We start from the raw sequence: 21228 nt of genomic DNA on the forward strand, positions 1-21228 counted from the left end.
GTAACAAACAAATGCTAATGTAAGTCTATGCGGTGCCCTGAGATGTTAATAAGAAGCATAGATGTATTTCGGAGAACAGTAAAATGTTAGATTTATTTTGATTTTTCCCAGAGAAAGTATGAAATCAGTTCCTCCGAATTCCAGAAAAACCAGAAAATTGTTGTTCACATTTTTATCTTAGTCTGTTTTCCAAAGCCAGTCACAGGAAAAGAAAACACACATACCCCTCCTGCAAAAAAAAAAAAAATCACTCTTATCATTTGCGTTATTGCAATGAGGCGTTTTGAAAGTCTAGAACGTTAGAGAGAATTAGACCTGTGTTTACTGTAATCACAAACATAACGCCTCTAATTTTCCTGAAATAACAACCCAAGATAAATTAACTGAATTCTTTTAGTTTTCTTTTTAAAATTCAAGTAGAGCTGATTTACAACATTGTGCTAGTTTCAGGTGTACAGCAAAGTGATTCATATACATATATGTATATATGTTTGCATTACAAGTTATTTTAAGATATTAGATACAGTTCCGTGTGTTATGCAGCTAATCCTTGTTGCTTATCTATTTCATGTATAATAGTTTCTATCTCTTACTCCCAAACTCTTAATTTATCCCTCCCCTTTCCCTTTCCCCTTTGGTAACCATAGGCTTGTTTTCTGTGTCTGTGAGTCTGTTTTTGTTTTGTATACAGATTCATTTGTGTTATTACTTTAGATTCCACAGGTAAGTGATATCACATAATATTTGTCTTTCTCTGTCTGATTTACTTCACTTAGTATAATATTCTCTATGGCCAGCCATGTTGCTGCAGATGGCATTATTTCATTCTTTTTTATGGCCGAGTAGTATTCCATTGTGTATATATACATCGTCTTCTTTATCCAGTCATCTGTTGATGGACACTTGGATTATTTCCATGTCTTGGCTATTCTGAATGGTGCTGCTGTGAACACTGGGGTGCATAGATATTTTGAATTAGAGTTTTCATCTCTGGCAGATATCTAAGTGGCAGAATTCTTACATACTATAAGTAAAAAATGAAAACAAAACAAAACACAAAGAACAAAACTCTAAACTAATCAACAAAACAAAAGCCTTTCTACGGCCAAGTAACGGTAAATAACAATCCAATAACATTCTAAAAAGCAAATAAGAGAGCTCAACCTTTCATTTCTGTATTTGAATGAGTTATGCACACTACATAGGAGAACCTGTGTTTCCCTCGCCAGTATTTATGATTGTTCCTCGTCGGTGGTGTGACAAATGTCCTTGCTGTGTAACAGCTGTGGGCCTGAGGTCACAAATCCTGAATTCACCCCAGAGATATTTATCGTGTGCCTTACACATGCTGAATAGTTTGGTAGTCACTGCAAGTTTGGGAATATAGTATTAAAAGAAAAAAAAGGCAATGTCTTTTTGCTCTGGGAGCTAAGAATCAAATGAGGAGAGAGTTATTAAACACATCATATTATGAATTATAATAGAGTTTTGAAGAAAATTGCATACTAAGGTGAATAAAAGAGACGCCTGTGCATTTACGAATGGAAAGTTGGGATGATCAGGGACTCTCTTTCTGAGGGAAAGGAATTAAAGTTGAAGCCTAAAGAGAGGTGAGCCAGGAGAATGGGGTGAGGGGTAGAGTCAAGGGTGGGATATGGGAAGCAATTTTGAAGAAAGATGGAGAAGTGGAGTATCCAAAAGTCCCAGGGAGATGTGATTATCTGAGCAGTTAATCCAAGTTCATGCTGGTGTATTAGTTAGCTTTTGCCGTGTAAGAAACCATCCCAAATCGGAGCATTTTAAATCATCCTTTGCACATGATTCTTTGGTTTGCAGATCTCGACTGTCCTCAGCGGACAGGTTCTTTCATCTGGGGTCAGCTTCCAGGTCATCTGGGTGCTCACTGGACAAGGTCTTTCTCAACAAGGATGCCTGTCTGGGCTCCACTGGCATACCTGGGTCATGGAACCCGGCAGGCATGGGGAACATGGGGTCCCAGTCTTGGAACTAACCCATCATCACTTTGTTTTCTGTTGGAAGAACAAATCATAAAGCCTTTCAAGGTCCACATGGTAGGGACACACACTCACAGAAGCACAAGGACTGTACAAACGGGGACCTGGTTCCAGTCCATCAGCCACATCCTGTAATTCAGCAATTCCTTGCCTATCTATCCTGGAGCAGAGGTCTTCAAACTAGGAGAGACCTTTCCAAAATATTTTTTTCAGAGGATAGCTCTGCTGATGTCTTTAGGGCAGTAAATTTCTGTACACCCCACTCGTAAATGTGCTCTTTCCTAAGGCTTTCTGGTCACCAAAACCCCTCCTCCCCGTATTGTAAAAGAGGGGTCTTCACAACTGATGCCAAGTGTTTCCGTCCTGCATTGCCCTGGCATGTATGTAAAAGGAAAGAGATTATTGCAAATCCTGGTCTGGAGCAAGCCTCTTGGTTGAAGTTTCCACTAGACGGGATTCACAGATGTACACATTTTTTTGTTAGTCATGAAACTTGATCTTGATAAGATGCTCCGATGTCGAGAGGAAACAGAAATGAAGGAGCAGGTCTGCAATGCTGATTCCTTCAAATGCAGAAATTGAACTTGTTTATAGGTCACCAGTTTTTTAAGGGGCACGTACATTGCTAGACCCACAAATAAAATGGTCCATGTTATGTTTGAGACTCTCTGTGCTAAGCAATGTTTCAGTGGAGGTCGGAATACTTCTTGTGATTTATGTGTGGAGTGTGTTGATGGGAAAAAAAATAATAATGCACAACTTAAAAGCTGAGAATTAGGTTTTATTTAGCAGACAAAACTGAAGAGTTAAGCCCAGAAGGGAGCCTCTCCCGTAGCTCTGAGGGACTGTTCCGGAGAGGTAGGGGAGGAGCCAGGATGTATAGTAGTTTTTGCAACAAACGCCAGGTAATCGGAACATCAAAAGATTACTGTAAATTAAAGAAAAGCAGGCATGTCGAGTTAGTGAATTTAGTGGCTTTTCTACGTACGGGAAGATGCAAGAGTCTGGGCTCATTGAAATCATTCCTTTGATGTGCACTTTAACTCTCCTCCTTTTCTCCATCCTGGATCCCCGCCGGGGGCTGCAGTGTATGATGGCTTGCTGGCCACAGCATCCTTTGTTTACTGATGATACAGCTGGCCACACTTCTCATCTGCAGGGGTTTATCCTTGTTACAGCCAATTGTCAAGGTGCGGGGTGACTGAAGAGGTACCCCTGTTGGCTTCCTGCCCCCTATTCCCCCCTCCTGGGGGTCTCGCCTGCCTCCTTTCCCCTCCCCCTCAGAGCAGCCCCCCTCCTTAGCTAATAGGAAGTGAGTCCTCACCCTATGCTTTCTTACTGCCACCTGCCCCTTCCTCGGCAAGCAAGCGCGTCACAGATGACTTCCCGCCCGGAGAGGGCTGTAAATGGATGAAGACATTTTTGGCCCCGTCTGCCTCATCCCTTGACGAGCCTGTCTCACATAGGAGTGACCTCCTTCAGAATAGATGTACCCTCCTTGGGGACACCTCCTCCTCGCCTAGCCAGGGCCAGCAGATTTAAAGTGTCAGAACCTGTTTGGAGAAGGAATGGGGGGGATGGGGGTACCTGTGCATAAGCTAATGAGGCACGGACCCTTTGTTGGGAAAGTCCCCATCCAGCTCATTACCACGTGAGCCCGGAGTGTCTTAAGTGCTTGCTGCTCCCCTCCCAGTATTGATTCGATTCAAGAAGCACTCCTCTGTTGACTCGGGACCAGTTCATCCCTCACGTCATTATCGGCGATGGCCAAGGGAGCATCTATTTTCCGCATAACTCATCACACGACTTCTTCTGCAAGTAACATGCGACGTTTAGCCCAGAGCTGCACTTGGTAAGATATTTACTTAAGATAACAAGACTGAGTAGGACTTGGAATTTGCCCTCTTAAGAGATAACAAAGATAAAATTTACGTGAACCAGTAAATGTCACGTTCAGAGCAATAATTTGGAAGGTTTAGGGGATTCTATCATTTCTTTATGTCTTATGCAATAATGTGATCACGTAACACCATCTGATGACTTTATTTGATGATTTCCATACCTTGATGGCAACATAACATATATTAAAAACAACAGATACAAAATTACCTTCCTGCCCCAGAAGGTTAACTGCGGCGCCTAGAAGCTTTCCATAGATGATTACTCCCTCATTGACTGTGGTTGGTCTACCTTTTGTGAGTTCTCTTCAAAGGGTTGGGTTCCTGTTACATTTGTGATACAAAGTACTACTATAAACAGTTTGACTTGTGAAGACAACTTTGATAAATAACAAATGGGAACATCAGAAGAAAGGGTGTAAAAAAAAAAAAAAAAAGGATGGACATCCTGCAGGACTAGGGACGTTGAGATATTTTACTTATAAAATCATGTTTAAATTTTAATCATGGAATGGCTATACGTTTGTTTGAAGTTATTTAAATATTCCCTTCAATATTTAAAGCCATTTTCCCTTGGAGGTTTACTGGAGATGCTAATTATTCCATGTAAAGGAATATTATTATGGCCTTTCGGGGACCAGGAGAAAAACTCGGGGCCTGTCTGGACTTTGAGGTGCCTTTTTGCAGCCATGGGATGGGTTGACTCTGAAATGAATTCCAGCAGGATCTTTTCCCCTGTCCTCTAATACCTGTATTTACATAGCTCTGATTGTGACTAAATTAGGTACTGGAGAGAACGTGGTTGGTTTTTAGGCCATTTAGTTAGTTATGTCTGAGAGAGCAAATATTGCAGTAGCTTATGGAAAAAGAACAAAGGGGTAGAAAATTAAATATACATAGAACATGAAAGGCGATGTCTAATTATGTTTCTGGGTCAGAGTTGGCTATATAAAATTAATTTAAAATTGTGGTGCAGCAAGTAATTTCCATCAGAGTCTCGGCGGGTTTTTTTGTTTGTTTGTTTGTTTGTTTTGTTTTGTTTTGTTTTTTTTGCTTCAGTTGACGGTATCAGTCGATCACTAACATGGAAAGGCAGAGGATCTAAAATGGCCAAACTACCTTGAAAAATCAGAAGCAGATTAGAGCGCTTACCTTTCCCTCTTTCAAAACGTGCTAGGAGGCTCGGAGAGTAGGGCACTCATGTGGATAGAAATGCAGACGGCATATACTTAAAGAGCCCAGAAATCAACCCTCCCATTTATGGGCAACGGACTCCCAAGAATAGTGTCGTAACAGTTCACTGAGGAAAGGCTAGTGTTGTCAATAGATGGTGCTGACACCGCTGGATAAGCATGAAATTAAAACCCTTTGCACTTCAAAAGACACCACTGAGAAAATCAAAAGAGAAGACACAGATGCGGAGAAAAGATTTGCACATCATCTTTCTGGTAAAAGACCTGTCTCTTGAAAATACAAAGGACTCTTACCATTCAATAATAAGGAAAAAAATAAGCTAATTTTTAAAACGGGCAAAATATTTGAATAGACTTCATGCCAAAGGAGATAATTCATGGAGATCATTGACAGGATTAAGTCATTAGCTAAATGAAAATTAAAGCCACAGTAAGGCAGCATCTCACACCCATTAGGATGCCTGTCACCGAAGAGATAATGACAGGTGTTGGGGAGGAGGAGTAGAAATTGGAACCCACATACACGGCTGATATGAGGATGCACGGTGAGGCAGCCGATTGGGAAAACAGTCTGGCAGTTTCTTAAACTACTGAACATAAATTGGCCACATGACATAGCCATCACACTCCCAGCTATCTCCCCAAGAAATGAAAATATCTGTCCATAAAAAATACTGCACATGAATGTACACGGACACCAACTGGAAGCAGTACAAATGGCGGGCAGCCGATGAGTGGATTAACACGGTATGCTTTATCCGCATTGGAGACGATCATCCGTCCATATGAATAACAAGAATGAAATGCTGACACTTGCTACAACATGGGTGTGCTTTGAAAACATTGCACTAAGTGAAAGAAGCAAGACACAAAATAATCACATATTATATGAACTCGTTTATAGGAAATGCTCAGAAATGGCAAATCTGGAAAGAAAGTTGACTGAGTTAGGATAGAAGGTAGGAACGTCAGATACCTGCAGTTGGATGCAAGCAGTCTTCTGGGGGTGATTGAATTGTTCTAAAAGCAGATGGTTAGGCAACTCCATAGATTGACTTTAAAAAAAAAAAAATCCTCTAATTCCATACCTTGGTGAGTTGATTTTGTGATTTTTAAATTGTACCTCAGTAGAGCTCTTAAACATCACAGTTTGGTGGACAAAGGAATTTGGTGAAGAATCAAAGAGGTGACCCTGGATTTCCACTTTAGCTGGGTTCTGCAAATTGTTAAAGGATTGTACATCCTTAGAACCTTTTCTTCCGTCTTTGTTGGGGGGGACAGTTCCCTGAACACTGCCTCTCACCCTGCCCCTGGAAGGATTCCGGATTACTCAACTCTCATGCACTGATGGTGAGCCTGAAGGCATTGAGAACTGGGTCTTGAGGAAAGAGCTCTGGCATTGAACTCAGCCCAGACCTTGCAAATATCCCTTGTTTGGGCTTGAGCCCGACCAGCGTCATGCTCGTGGGCTTCCAGCCACAGCATGGAAGACAAACGATTTTTACAAGAAGAAAATTCCAAAGGAGGCAGGGATATGAGGACAGCCTCACGGGAAAGGCAGCGTGCAGGTATGGGGTCCTCATTAAAGACCTTCCCTCAATGTTTTCGGGAGGGAGAGGTAGTCCAACCGGAAAGGGGCACGGTTTCTGGGGCGGAATCAGCTTAATCAGAGAGACACTCTCTCTCCCATAATCCATTCCATGTCTTTTGACTGCACTTTTATTTTTCTAGCATCATTTCTTTTTTCATAATGAAAGAGGTGACCTGTTTCTATAGGAACTTAGAAAATCCTCCAAAAAAATTTGAATTTTTTTTTTTTCAGAAATGAGGACTTGTTTTTAACACAAGCACTTTAGTTCTATCATCTGTAGCCCGGTTCTCTAAGAAAGGCGTTTCTTTTAGATTTCTTAACACAATTTAGCCATCAGTTCGTCCCACAACACAGCTTTGAAAGAGGCATTATATTAATAAACCCTGACCCAAACAACCGAAAGACAGTGGAGCTAACTTGATAGGGGTTAAGTTTGTTTCAAGATCTTTCAGTGCTATGGACTTCTTGGACGTGAACCGATTTCCGTATGGTGCTAGTAAACGTAACAGATTGACACATCCACGTCATGGTACTTTCTAAAAGATTGCACGTGAACATGTTGGAAGGAGAGAAGGTGGTCTCCTGGGAGACCCCAATTCTCCCTTCAGGTAGATGAGGTCAAACTAGTAGTATTGCTGGAATTTTCCTGGATACGTCTTTTCCAAGCTGTTTTCAGCGACGTTATGTGGGCAGCTTGAAATTGTCTACAACTTCAGTATTTAATTTCAAATATTTAAATCCCCCAATGTCAACCAGGTCAAGGAATCGGGCTTCCAACCCCTCCACCCTACCAGGATTGCTGCCTGAAGCATGTGAAAATGACAGTATTCGACCCTTGACTGAGCCACTTCAAACCTGGTGTGAAAACATATTAAACCTTTTTGACAGATGTGGACTAAAGGATGTTTTCCAGATATAGGTGTTGTGACTGACAGTGACCAGATTCCCTCTCTGTCTAACCCATGTGTCTGAGCATCACAGAGGCAGGCAGAGACCCGTTTTGATTGATGGCCACAATTCAAGTTATCCACCCCTGGGATATCCATCCCTGTGGGCTGTGTCTGTCTGTAGCAAGAAGGCAATGGAGCTCCTTAACTAAACAGTTCAAGAGGTAGTGAATGTTTTGGCCTCTCGTATCTGCAAAATACAAAAACCAAAATGGCGCGTCGCGTAGAGAGAGCATGGGGAGTTTGCTGACGGTGGTATTGGTGAAGGGACCCGCCATACACTTTGCCTACGTGGAAATTTCAAAGTGGGTTATGTTTCAGGTCATTCAGGTAGGTGACTCCATTTATTTACTTACTTTTAGAAGTAGCAGTAACATTCAAGTAATATTTAATAAGTGTTTCAAGCACAGGAAAACATGATTTATAATGTTTTATCTTGACTTGAGAAATATTTATTGAAAGTGGTCTTTTTTTTTTTTTTTATAATAGGCAACAGAAACAAATAATGTGCAATAGTTCTTTAGCCACTGGTGACAAGTGAATCTTTAAATTACTGGTATTTCTGAATTTTATTTGAAATGGGTTGCTTTTAAGTTCTTATGCATGAAATGAATGTCAATTTTAAATATTTTGCTTGAAGTGGTTTCATGTTGATTCTTTAAATGTGTTTCTTCTTACATCATGGAATTTCCTAACCAAAGTGTGTCGCTGACATATCAAAAATGTATCTAGATTATAATATGTTAAACTTACAGGAACATTTGGATGCTTCATATGAATTTCTTTTTAAAATGTGGGAAACCCCTTTTTAATAATTTAATTTTCTTTTTTTTTTTCCAACTCACATTAACGTTTTTTGTTGACAGTAGTGTCATGTTAACCTCCAAACTGCATTTTCACAGACACCTAATATTTTTTGCAAGTAACATTTTGAATTAGTCCTTCTTGACATATTTATGTTTATACACATTTTGCATCTCCCAAATTCATGTTTTTGAAATCCAAACGTAATCGATTTCAACTTTTTGTATGGCATTTTTTTTTCTTTTACTGGGTAGTATCTCTCCTCTGATTTTTTTGCAAACCTGTTGTTTTTGAATTCTCTTTTTTTTCCCCCTTTATTTTCTTTCTCAATATGACCCCAGGAGCCAACACAAAGAAAAACGCTGATGATATAAGCAGTCATGACCGTGGTGAAGATGAAGGTATTTTTTGGCTTTTTTCCAAGCTCGACTTTGATGCATGATTTTGTATCTCTCTCTCTTCTTTTTTTTTTTTTTTTTTCTTTTTCATTTCAACCTGTTTTTCCTCCTGTTACCTGAAGTGAGTACACTTTGGTGTGCCTCTTTATTTTATTGTTGTTTGGAAACCACTGTCATTTTTAATCCCTATGTCCATGTAGATGACTGCAGATCACCTGGGGGAACCTATATAAATGTTTTTAAACATCAACTGAATAACGAAATGTCATTTACAAGGAAGCTCACCTTTTTGTTTTTCTTTTTTTTCTTTTTTTTTTTTCGGTCACAAGAAGAAAAAATGAAATTTTAAAACATGCATGTGTGCTTTCTTTTCTTTCCCCCAAATGTTATTTTGTAATTTAATATTGTCTTTTGGAGCTTTGGTCTTCTTAATTTCTTCGGTGGATGGTGAGGCACCTCAGGAGAACTTTTTTGAGGGGCTGGCATTTCTGGTTTTGTTTGTTTTTCATTTTATTTTTTCCCCAAACGTACTGATTCCAAAGTAGGATTTTTTCTAAGAATCCTCTCTGGCTCACAGTGAAATACATGAAAAAATGTTTTAATGACATGTTTTTGTGTCTTTCAGAACTGCCTTTTAGCAACATTTAATTTCAAAAAGAGATTATTAGCAAAGAATTGAAAAAGATCAGAAAGCTAGATCCATGCGTCTTTGTTTTCACACCACAGCTGCTTTAAAAAATGGTTTTTTTACCCCCAAAATGTTTAGTTGCTATGGAACCTTTCTTGTTGAAAGATCCCAAATGGTTTGACAGATTATCCACCAGAAGCAGGGTGATTTTTTTTTTTTTTTTTTGGAGATGGAAGATAACGTGGCGTGAAAGCCACCACTAGCACATTGTATCCATTTCCTTCACCAGAATTAATGGTTTCGAAGAAACGAAAATAAAAAGTCTTAAAATCAGCCGTGGCCGCCCGGGGAGGCTCTGCCGGCCGTGTGCGTGGAAAGCACGCTTTCCCCATCGGAGCTGCAGAAGGCGTGGCGCTCCGTGTAGTCACCTTCCCAGGACAAGGGTCCTCTCCTCTGGCTGAAAGGCAGTTTCAAATGGGGGTGAGCGATCCTTGCTGGACAGCAAAACGTCCCAAAAGTGCCGCTTTAACCCTCCCTTCATTTCCCTGCCCTCTCTGATTTCTTTTGCAAATCAGCAGCTCTCCAGGAAAGCAAGTTTTACCAGCATTGCTTTCACGCCTGGTCTTCTGTCAACGTGATTGTTTATTGACTGATTAATTTTTTTTTTTGCATTCATAGGGTCCGCCCTCCCTCTGATAGCCCCTTAAAGGAGGGCTCTCCTCCCTGCCCCTGTGGCATCAGCGAGCCCCTCCTTCCGCAAGGACCATGGCACACCTGCCCTTGTGCCAGTATTCCAGCATCCATCCCCACACACGCCTCCCCTCTGCTCCCTTACACCATCTGCAGATGTCATGCGCACCTGACTCTGCTCTGACATTTCAGTGCCTCCCCTTCTGATCACTGCGATCTGTCTTCACAATGCTCGCCATGCACCTTGACTACCGTCAGAATGCTGCCTACGTTTCCTTCCATCCCAAGAACCAGTGATGGGGATGATTCTTTTTTTTTAACTTTGAACTCAGACGGCATCTGGTTACTTCCTCCTCGTGTCCACGAGAACCTTGTCCTGGCTGTCTCAGAAGGAAAGAGGTGTGTCAACCTCACATTTTCTCTCAGGAAGCCCCTGGAGCAGCCCTCAAGGTCTCGACTTTTTTCCTGGCCTGCCCAGGAGGAGCCAGCAGCCAAGAATGATAAAATAAAGAAGAGCTGGGGGAGAGGGGGGAGCTCAGTGGTAGAGCGCAGACTTGACATGCACGAGGTCCTGGGTTCCATCCCCAGTGCCTCCATTAAAAAAGTAATTCAGTAAGTAAACCTAATTACACACCTCAAAAAAAAAAAAAAAAAAGGCTAAAATTGCAGATCACAGTGCTGGATGGTGCAAAATACCACACTCTATACACACTATAGGGACAAGGAGTTTATTTGAAAATTGCACTGAGCATAGGATGAATAAAGGCTTACTAAGGGATTTTGACTCTGTTTGAGTTTTTATATGAGACAATAGTCCAGATTCTTCTGCTTTGGATTAAATGTCTGCAGACACATGGGCAGTTTGACACTTTTTTCTGTACTTGACTGTGATCTCTTAGGGATGCTGGATAGTGACCCCCCCCCCCCACCAGGAGCCCGTTTGGAGACGGTGATACTAATTCATTTTATTACTACCCACCATCCAAATGGGGGGGGTTATTTCCTTAAAATTACTTTCTGATATGTCCCAAAGTATCTCCATGAATTAAGGGGAAAAGAGTTTTTATTTAAGAAAAACATGAGAATAAATAAATGTACACGGATATATTTGGTTTTTGTTTTGCTAACACACAGACGTTTAAATTACACACACGTGCACATAAATATGTATACACGTACCTACATACCCAGACACAATCATAACTGAAGTAAGGGTTCTTAAACATTAAATGTAAGCCTGAAGGATGGCTAGCATGAAACACATCATTTAATCACAACTTTTCAGAAAGCAGGGTCTGCAAATGGACACACAGTCTCGAAATTTCTGTTGTCACAGGCCATCGCAAAATAATGACTTTTACATCACTGTTAAATAAAATAATAATTACTGAGGGTACTCACTGGTTGCAAATCACAGTGGGAGTTTATATTCCCTGTAAAACTATGTAGCATTTCAATAATGTCATCTTGAGGTTGGAATCTCGTGTCATTTTTATTACATCTCTTTTTCTTTCTTTTTTCTTTTTTTTTTTTTTGGCATTGAGGTGGGATGGTACTGCACGTAAATTAAAGACACTTGCTTGGATGTCGTTGTCTGGTTTTGTTTTTGTTTTGCACGTTCCTGTTCTGTTGATCATTTTAAACCATTTATTCTTTTTTTTTTTTTTTTTTTTTGTCGCCATGTGTCCTGTACTGAGAGCTTATGGTTTCCCTAGCACTTTTATGTTCTCATTGACCCTTTGAAAACGAATCTGTAGTCCCACCTTTGACGGAGGACGGCAGTCAGAGGGAAAACAAATGATCATTCTGAAGTGGATTTCACACTTACTTAGAAGATGCAAATGCATTTTGTGGTAGGTAGCGTGTGATTGTTCAATTCAGATCACCACCTAGGGCTTGAGGAAGTAAGCATTTCATCCAAATCCTTCCATTTTTAGTGTTGCAGGCACACGCAGAAACATACATCTGCATACACATTTCTTCCAACGTCTGCACACTTCCCAAAACAGCATTCCCATGAGCAGAAGATATCACAACATTGACCATGTTCCTTAGGCAGGCTTACCAGGGTGTCCATCCTTCAGTAAGGGACACACGGTGGATTGCAGTTGAAACTTGGGAGAGTCACCCATGTCCTTCGCCCTTGATTTAAGCATCCGCCCACCAGTGTGATTGCTTTATGGTGTTTCCTCACTTGGCCCTGTTTTCCAGACATCCACAATCAGAACAGTAAGAAGCCGGTGATGGTGTACATCCACGGCGGGTCTTACATGGAAGGCACCGGCAACATGATCGACGGCAGCATCCTGGCCAGCTACGGGAACGTCATCGTGATCACGATGAACTACCGGCTGGGAATCCTGGGTGAGTGACCGCGCCCGTCTCCTCGGTCCGGGCGTTTGATTTTCTGGGCGCTCGTGGGTTCAAACTGTGTTTCTCCAGCTCCTCACGTCATGGTGCTGGACGTGATTCTTCCTTCACTTCCATGCAGCACGGTCTGTTTTCCTTGGCTTTTTTTTTTTTTTTTTTTTTTGAAGTTTGCCATTTTGAATCCAGGAATTTCGTTTCCTGGACCCCCGATCTCTTCTTGGACAAACACAGCAGCCTCCAAGGTCACCCAATGAAAGTGGAATTTTATTGAAAGCCCTTTTCTCTCCCTGCGGGCTGAATGAACGCGTGGATTAGTCAGCGTCAGCCTGTGGAAGGAACACAGTGTCGGTGACGTGTGAGATAACACGTGTGATCATGGGTGATGGGTCACGTGGTCCCAGTCGATAATGACCGCAGATAACTCGCCTTCTTTTGTGGATTTGTAGGTGTGTTCATTAGTTAATCGCCTTTCGGAAAATCTTTGACTTAATGCCCCGAATGGTTTTTTTTGTGTGTTTGTTGTGTCTTGAAAAGGTGCTCAGTGGTTAACGTGGATATTATATTTGCATGTGGTGGAACTGAACGCTTATTTGAATTTTGTAACTTTATGATTTTTCGTTTCATTTAAATGATACTATTTAAATACTTATTTTTCAAAGTGTATGATTTACGATGAACTTTATTATTTAAATTGTGTGATGCACTTGGCTAAGTGCATACAAATTCAAGAGGGGCTCTCTGTTGTCTTGGTGTTAAATTCATTTTCCCCCAATGGAGGATGGTTGGGAAAAAATAATATATTTTGAGGGTAATACTTTAAGGCTTACCTTCTTTTGTGATCTTGCCGGTTGTCGGGCAGTTCGTGAAAAATACTCGAGCCTCTGTAGCAATGTCGTTTTTCAAGGCAAAAATCCATTGAGAAGGTGCAGGAAAATGGGTTTTTAACAGTGTGTGTATGACAGCAAGATGTGTCTGTTACAAGGTGGTTACGGTAAAAAAAAAAAAAAAAGAAAAATTAAATAAGATGGAGTTGCTTAACAGCCCTGTGTGAAACAACAAATACGGTTGAGAATGTTGTCTTCAAATAGGCAAATGTCACCAAGAATATTTTATGTCCAACTTGACATTTTGATTTTTTTTCGAGCATCTTTCCTTTCACTTGTGGGAACCTTCGCCCATAGAAGACCTGGCAGGAGGTGAGTTGCAGAAACGCACTTTCTAACTTTGAAATGCAAATCACCCACAGATGTTTACAAACTTGTGCCTCTTGGAGCATCGATAATGTACCTGAAATTCCCTGTTGGTTTTCAGCATGAAACACAGCAACAGAGCCTAGAATCCGGAGCCTTCTTGTTGCGTGATTTTTAGCCCTTTTTTCCCCTTTTTTCTCGTCGGTGCTACGAGCCAGATATTTGCAGAATGACTTCAGTTTGTTTCCCGTAGCGATGGCTGCGTGCCTCGCTGACTGTTTTTCAGAAGCCTCTGGCTAGTTGCTTTGGGGACTGGTGTTTGCAACAGGAAATGGTGTTTCTTGATCTTTTATAAAAGGTCCATTCTGAGGCAGAGGTGGGGAGAGGGAGCCGCGTACCGGGGCTTGCTGCTCGCAGCCCTTTCAGAGAGGGCGGTGTGGGGACCCCGGTACCGGCACCTGCTCTGGGCGCTGCTGTCTGCAGGAGGCCACGGGCTTTGAGCAAGTTCTGGCTTCGGTGGAATAACAAAATGCACGCCGTGATGGCGTGGCTTGAAAGGTTGGATTTCAAAAGAAATTGATCTCTCGCTCCCTCTAAGGCCAAACGGTATGAAACCAGCTTTACCGGGTGATCTCTTATCTGTTGGGCCCTTTGTGAATCTGGGAAGGTACTGGGGTGATTAGACACACCTTCCATTTCTGTTTTGTTTTGTTTTTAAGAAAAAAGAAGAAAGCTTGCTTTTAGAACAGGTCTCATTGAAAAATTTTAAGTTTACCTTTTGCTGCTGAGAGTTAAAAAAAAAAAAAACTGTTGGTGAGATCAGAGAGGGCTGTGAGAGGCAGGACTGTGAAATATAAAGAAGCAATTTAGCATCTCCATGCCGGTCTATTAACATTCCGCCAGTAAGCGACTGTGAAGCCCACAGACCCCCTTTCATCGGAGGGAGCAAAGTCTGCCAACTCTGCTGACCATGCTGGAACTCAGAGACTTCTCAAATGTGACTTGACATTTATCTTCATCAGGGATCTTGCAAACTGCCAGGGGGCACTTTCTTTTTGCTTGCGGGAAATCACTATGATCACTCTCAAAATATTTTCAAACCATTGGCATCCAGGTTTTTTTTTTTTTTTAATTGTTGTACAGTCAGTTACAATGTGTCAGTTTCTGGGGTACAGTTCAATGACCCAGCCGTGCAAGTACATACATATATTCATTTTTGTATTCTTTTTCATTATAGGTTATGACAAGATATTGAATATAGTTTCTTGTGCTCTACAGAAGAAACTTGTTTTTTTCAATATATTTTTACATGTAGTGGCTAACATTTGTAAGTTGCAAACTCCCAAATTTATCCCTTCCGACCCCTTGTCCCCTAGTAACCATAAGATTGTTTACTACATCTGTGAGTCTGTTTCTGTTTTGTAGATGAGTTTATGAATGTCCCCTTTTTTCTTTTTTTTAGTGACATATGAGTGATACCATATAGTATTTTTATTTCTCTTTCTGGCTTACTTCACTTAGAATAATGATCTCCAGGTCCATCCATGTTGCTGCAAATGGCATTCTTTTATTCTTTTTTATGGCCGAGTAGTATTCCACTGTATAAATAATCACACAACTTTTTTTTAAATTGAAGTTTACTTGACTTACTTGTGTGTGTATATATATACCCACACACACACACACACACTTTTTTCATCATAGGTTATTACAAGATATTAAATACAGTTCCCTGTGCTCTACACTAGAACCTTCCTGTTTATCTATTTTATATATAGTAGTGTGTGTCTGTTAATCCCAAACTCCTAATTTATCCCTCCTCCTTCCCAATTTTGATAACCGTAAGTCTCTTGTATGTCTGTGAGTCTGTTTCTGTTTTGTAAATAAGTTCATCTGTATCATATTTTAGATTCCACGTATAAGTGATATCATATGGCATTTGTCTTTGTCTGGCTAACTTCACTTAGTATGATCATCTCTAGGTCCATCCATGCTCCTGCGAATGGCATAATTTCATTCTTTCTTACGGCTGAGCAGTAAGAAATCCCATTCTGTATATTTACACATGCACACATAGTTGTTTGAGTTTTTCCTTCTGAAAGTAAGACATGCCTAGGTGCTATTTTTCTGCCTCAGGAGTGGAAAAGCGTCGTTGCAGGTTAGCACTATTTTTTTTTTTTTTAACAGAGGAACATATGCTATTTTCCCACCCAAAAGAGAGGCTGGGAACGATGAATGACGGCGGGAAGAGAGGCTGGAGGAGGCTGGCGTGGGAAGGGCACAGATTTTAGAATGAGATAAACATGAGCTGGAACCTTCCCCCTACCCCGCGTCTGGGGTGTGACACCGAAAAAGTCAGCTCCCTTCTTCTGAGTGTCTATAAATGGTGCTTCTAGTCTCTCCCCCTGCAAGGTTGTTGTCCCTACACTGTAAACACCCATGGGATTTGTGTCCGTAAGTGAAGTTTCAGCGCCCAGCACTAGGAACCAGTAAACCCAGTCGCTTTAACATCTCTGTTGTGATGTAAATCACTTGGGTATCTTATTAACATCACTGTGGAGCCACTGGAAAACTTTGCATCCGGCCCAAAACATCATGGAATCTCTTTCCAATACCACTGTCTAAACGGAACCACCCGAACTCAACAAAAATAATAAGATGCTCATAGTATGAGGTCAGGGGCGCGGTCTTCACACTTGCTTTTTGGTCTATGAACATGTTCTTTAACCGGAACTGGGTCACACAGCCTTACTAGCATATAACGTATTGCCTCATACAGGACCCCTTGAGGATCGTTAATAAGCCATAAATAAACTAGGATTGTCCCAAGAAGACTGGGCTGTACCGTCATAACAATAAAGCAATTATTTATACCCACGTAAGGGCCAATGAATTAACAGGTGTTTAGTTTCAAAGGAGATGCTCTTTTAAAAGCATATTTCCTTTGTATTCTGCTACATACCTTTATCAATTAAAAAAAAGTGTATAGAGGCAAAACTTGAGTTCTATCAAATCGGCCTCTGTTCCTCTTCATAATGATCGTTCAAAGACCTTTGCTGTGAAAGAGAGACCTCCTCGCTGAGGGTTATGGAAGGGATTTATCTGTAGGTGGGTCTTACCTTCACTTGTCTGCAATTTGCATGCCTTTCCATCTTCAGCAGGTGAATGCTGCCTCCGTCCAAATGTCCATCTGAGTGTCGCTCACAAGGTGTGTACCCTTTCTGGTTTTCCTGTGATCTGATGCCTCCGGCAGGCTTTAATTATTTTGCTTCAAAAGAGTCTTCATCTACATGCTTTTAGGGCCAGACTCGTGGAGAGCCTGCGTTATGTTCAGCAGTGCCTTCCACGGGGGTTCCTCCACTGAATCCTCATAAGAAGGATGACTTCTCTTACCTTGGAGGAAACAGAGGCTCGGAGGTGATGGTGTTGACTCCCAGGGACATCGCTTATGGGGATTCGAGTCGGGACTGGAACCCTGGTCTACGAGTATGAATTACAGGCACTATAACATGGCTTAGGGAACGGAATGCCATGCTCACATCAGATTCAGCTTCCAGAATCCCCCCAGTGTCAAACTGTGGTCGATCTAGATACAAAATTGTGATTCGGTGTTTACAGTGTATCTTTAATGTTCCTCAAAGCAGGTCCTTGATACCTGATGCACTTTTTCATCAAAGCATCACAGATGGTCCACAGCGGTCCAAGGTGGTGTGGTATCAGCCCCAGGGACGACATTTGTCCCATAAAAACTCTTGGATGCAGTAGAGCTCACGCTTTACCAGCCAGCTGCGTGTCTGACCTCTAATGCCCGTTCCATTACCTTCTTGTCTGTTGCCCATAAATGGAATTAAGACCATTGCCCCAGATGATGACTTCAGTGAATTTCACACCTGACAGGTATCTTTGGGGTCTTAAGAAATGTTACCCTTGTAGGTTTATATAACTGATTTTTTTCAAAGATTGAAAAAAAAACCCATGAGGAACACCTGCTCCTTTTTCAAGGATTGTAGCTCTCCTGACAGTTCTCATCTCAGGGAGGGTTGTGTTATGGTGCTCTGAAGTTGCCTTTCTCTTTAAGCTCATTAATTGCCCAAAACTATTTACCTGAATTGACTGACATCATAACTTTAAAATGGAAGACAGAATTGGTTTGAAATACAGGCAGAACAGGAAGAGCATTTGTATTAAAATGCACATGACTTTGAGCATGGTGTCACGGTGTGACCACCTGAAAATGTGACCGCCTAGCCTCCTGGTCTCCTTTGTAGGGTCTTCGTTTCCATCTGAAATGGAAGGGGGGTGGGCTGGCATTTGGAGGCCGTCCTTTGACCTCAGCCAGAGCAGTTTGGCTATAATCTCTTGGATATACTGGAGACCATGTCGGACTCCCTGCAAAAAATGAATCTGGGCATCACTGGAGGAGAGGCTTCACGTGCACTGCAAAGAGCTATGACCTGAGTTCCACGTGCGCACAAGCAGTTTGCATCACGGGTATTTTAGTGGCTCCCTGTCACATGCCTGCCACACCTCTGCTGAAAGCAGTCAGCCTCCCATATAGATAGATGGTCTTACGTTTCCCTTTCATTTGGGAGTTAAAATACTGTTTCCTCTTTGGTACTTGGGCCTTTTTTTTCCCCGAGTCTTTTTTTCTCTCTCTCTCTCTCTCTCATTTCTTTGCTTTTATCTTTTACTAAGAATTTTTGTTTCAGTTACGAATGGAACACATCTTCCCTATCAAATCCAAAGTTCCTAAATGTGTATATAAAGGAAAAAAAACAGCATCTCTGCCTTCAAGGATCTCCGTGCCGCCCCCTCCTGTGTCCTCTGTATTCCCTCTCCTCTCAGATTGCCCCTGATGAGATGCCCAACGGGAACTCTTTCCTTTCTCCATTGTCATGTGCGTTCCTGAGGGACGGAAGAATGCTGTGAGGAGTTCAAGGGGTTGAGAGGGGAGATGAAGCCTTGCGCTGAGGGGAAAAGAGAAAAAAAAAAAGATGGAGAAGTGAAGGAGGTTTGGGAGAAGCGTGAAGCAGTGGGAGCAGAGGCTGGACCCTTTGTGAAGGACCACACAGAACCCTGAAACGGAACGAGGGTGGAAGGAAGCCATGAAAACCCTTCGAATAAGACCCTCTGTGGTGGGTGGTGGAGGGGATCGGCCAGTCTGGGAACAGACTCCTGGTCTCATTTCTCCAGTGCTTCCTGACATGGTTCTACTTCGGCTGGACGGGGGTAGGGAGGGAGGTTTACCCTCCAAATAACACATTATAGGGTGGACACGCTGGACTGGGGAAGGGAGGGTGGGCATTGCTTCCCTGATCGAAAACTTATGCAAAAAAGAAGAAGAAACCCAGGTGCTCGCCCACCCCCACCCCCAACACCAACTCAGTGCCTTTCACTATCTCCATCAGCAGCTCTCTGTGCATCTCGTACTGACTCGGAAACCCCGTAAGCCAGTCTTTGTGGTTGCTGGCGTGTTGATTAAGAACCAGAAGACGTCTGGACAATATCACCCACCGTTCAGCTTTTGTTTCTCAATGATTTATCTCCTTGGGTTCTCCTCTTCTGCCTCCTGGTGGCTAGAAGTTCCCACTGCATGAATTTGATTAGTTCAGCAAATGAGGAAGCTGTTTCACTGACGGTGAGGACTCTCTCTCTGGGACTTTGGGGATGAAGGTTCCGTCCCTGGGACTTCAGAAGCACGTGGGAGTAGATGTAGAAACCATTGCAGCAGGATAAACATGCTATAATGAAAAAAAAAGGGGGGGACAATATGAACTCATCTACAAAACAGAAACAGACTCACAGACATAGTGAACAATCTTATGGTTACTGGGGAAAGGGGGTGGGAAGGGACAAATTTGGGAGTTTGAGATTTACAAATGTTAGCCACTATATATAAAAATAGACTTTTAAAAACAGTTTCTTCTGTACAGCACAGGGAACTATATTCAATATCTTGTAATAACCTTTAATGAAAAAGAATATGAAAATGAATATACATATGTGTATGCATGACTGGGACACTGTGCTGCACACCAGAAATGGACACATTGTCATTGACTGTACTTCAATTTAAAAAAGTCTTTTTGGAAAAGATGCTATAATGGGACAGATGCCTTTTCTGGAAAGGTTGGTATGAAAAATGAAACAAAGAGATGCCTGTTCTCACGTGACAGGGGGCCAAGGGGGAAAGCACACTAACTCTGCAGAAAACACAGGCAATGAGGGATGTGAAAGGATTGTGGGGGTGATGGGAAGGTAGAAAAGACCTTTTATTTCCCAACCTCCAATGCACAAAATGATGGACTAGCATGCGTCGCACAATGGACAACTTCCTCGCTCTCTTTAGGAAGGCATCAGAATTTCCTAGGGAATGGGTGGGCCCACGGGTGTCTCCCTTGGTGTCCGTGGGAGACGGTGAGCTAAGAGTGTCCTTCTGCTCCGCCGTCTTGGCCGCTCCTGAATCAGAATTTCTCAAGGAAGTTGGACTGGTACCTTCGCACCCAGAGCCATTTTTGGAAATCACAAGCTTCAGACACACTTGAATGAAGAATGTATTGTATAAGTACCTCCTTTCCAGTTAGTCGGTCCCAGAACGTCACGACACCTTGGAATAATCGCACAGGGTGTACGTTTTCAAAAAAATACTCTTCCTTTTTTTTTTTTTTTTAACATTTGTTTATTGAGTTATAATCATTTTACAATGTTGAGTGAAAAACCTCTAGAGAATAATAATGATAATAAAATAACAAAATATTATAAAAAACTTTTTAAAAATGCTCTTCCATGGAAATGTTTGCATCCAAAACAGACTCTCTTAAGATGCTTCATTCTGAAGGAAAGAAACTGTTTTCTCTACTTTGCCTGTTTTCTTCATTTTGTTTCCCAAGCGATATATGAAGGGTTGATCCCTTTATGTTGATTAGGAGAAAGTAGTCTATGTCATCATGGGGAAAGAGAGGCCTGCGCACCATTGTGCATGAAAAGGAAGGTGTGATGGAGGCATTTCAGCTCAGGGGGATGCTGGGACGTTCCGACAGGAGGAGCCCTGAATCTGGGAGCTGAAACACATTAGCTTGATTGGGTGAGCTGGAAACGAGGATTCAGGCAACCATTGCATCCGAGAAATGCTTTATAAACATTGCCTAAAAAGTCCATACCTGCCTCCCTGTATTGCTACATGCAAGGAATTAGTCCTTCCAAGTCAGATAATTGAAAAATCTCCACAAGGCGGTCGGAGCGGGCACTGCGAAGACTGCAGGGCTGAAATACTCTGGGGCTACACACTTTCTGCAGATCATTTTTCCTTTCTTTTTTTCTTTTCCCTCACATTTGCCTGAAAGCCTGAATTGCACGTTTTACAAGAAGCACAGAATGAATATGCAAATGTCCACACACATGTGCATGCGTGTACACACACACACACACACACACGCACACACACCCACAGCAGTGATACCTCCGGGTGCATGTTCTGTTCTAGCTTAACTCCCCTGGCTTTGCT

The 21228-nt window shown here is 41.9% G+C and overlaps 1 protein-coding gene across 4 annotated transcripts in view; it reads left to right on the forward strand.

The window, feature by feature from the left end:
- LOC135320456 (neuroligin-4, X-linked) overlaps positions 1–21228 on the forward strand; it is a 303270-nt gene that overhangs the window by 168494 nt on the left and 113548 nt on the right. For 3 of the 4 annotated variants that reach the window (XM_064483594.1, XM_064483595.1, XM_064483596.1), the window contains 2 exons: positions 8790–8849; positions 12376–12528. In XM_064483594.1, coding sequence (XP_064339664.1) covers positions 8790–8849; positions 12376–12528 — 213 coding nt within the window. The remainder of the gene's footprint in view (positions 1–8789; positions 8850–12375; positions 12529–21228) is intronic. The other variant, XM_064483597.1, reaches the window with a different exon arrangement.

The sequence above is a fragment of the Camelus dromedarius genome, chromosome Y, assembly GCF_036321535.1.
Source record: "Camelus dromedarius isolate mCamDro1 chromosome Y, mCamDro1.pat, whole genome shotgun sequence".
Taxonomy (NCBI): Eukaryota; Metazoa; Chordata; class Mammalia; order Artiodactyla; family Camelidae; genus Camelus; species Camelus dromedarius.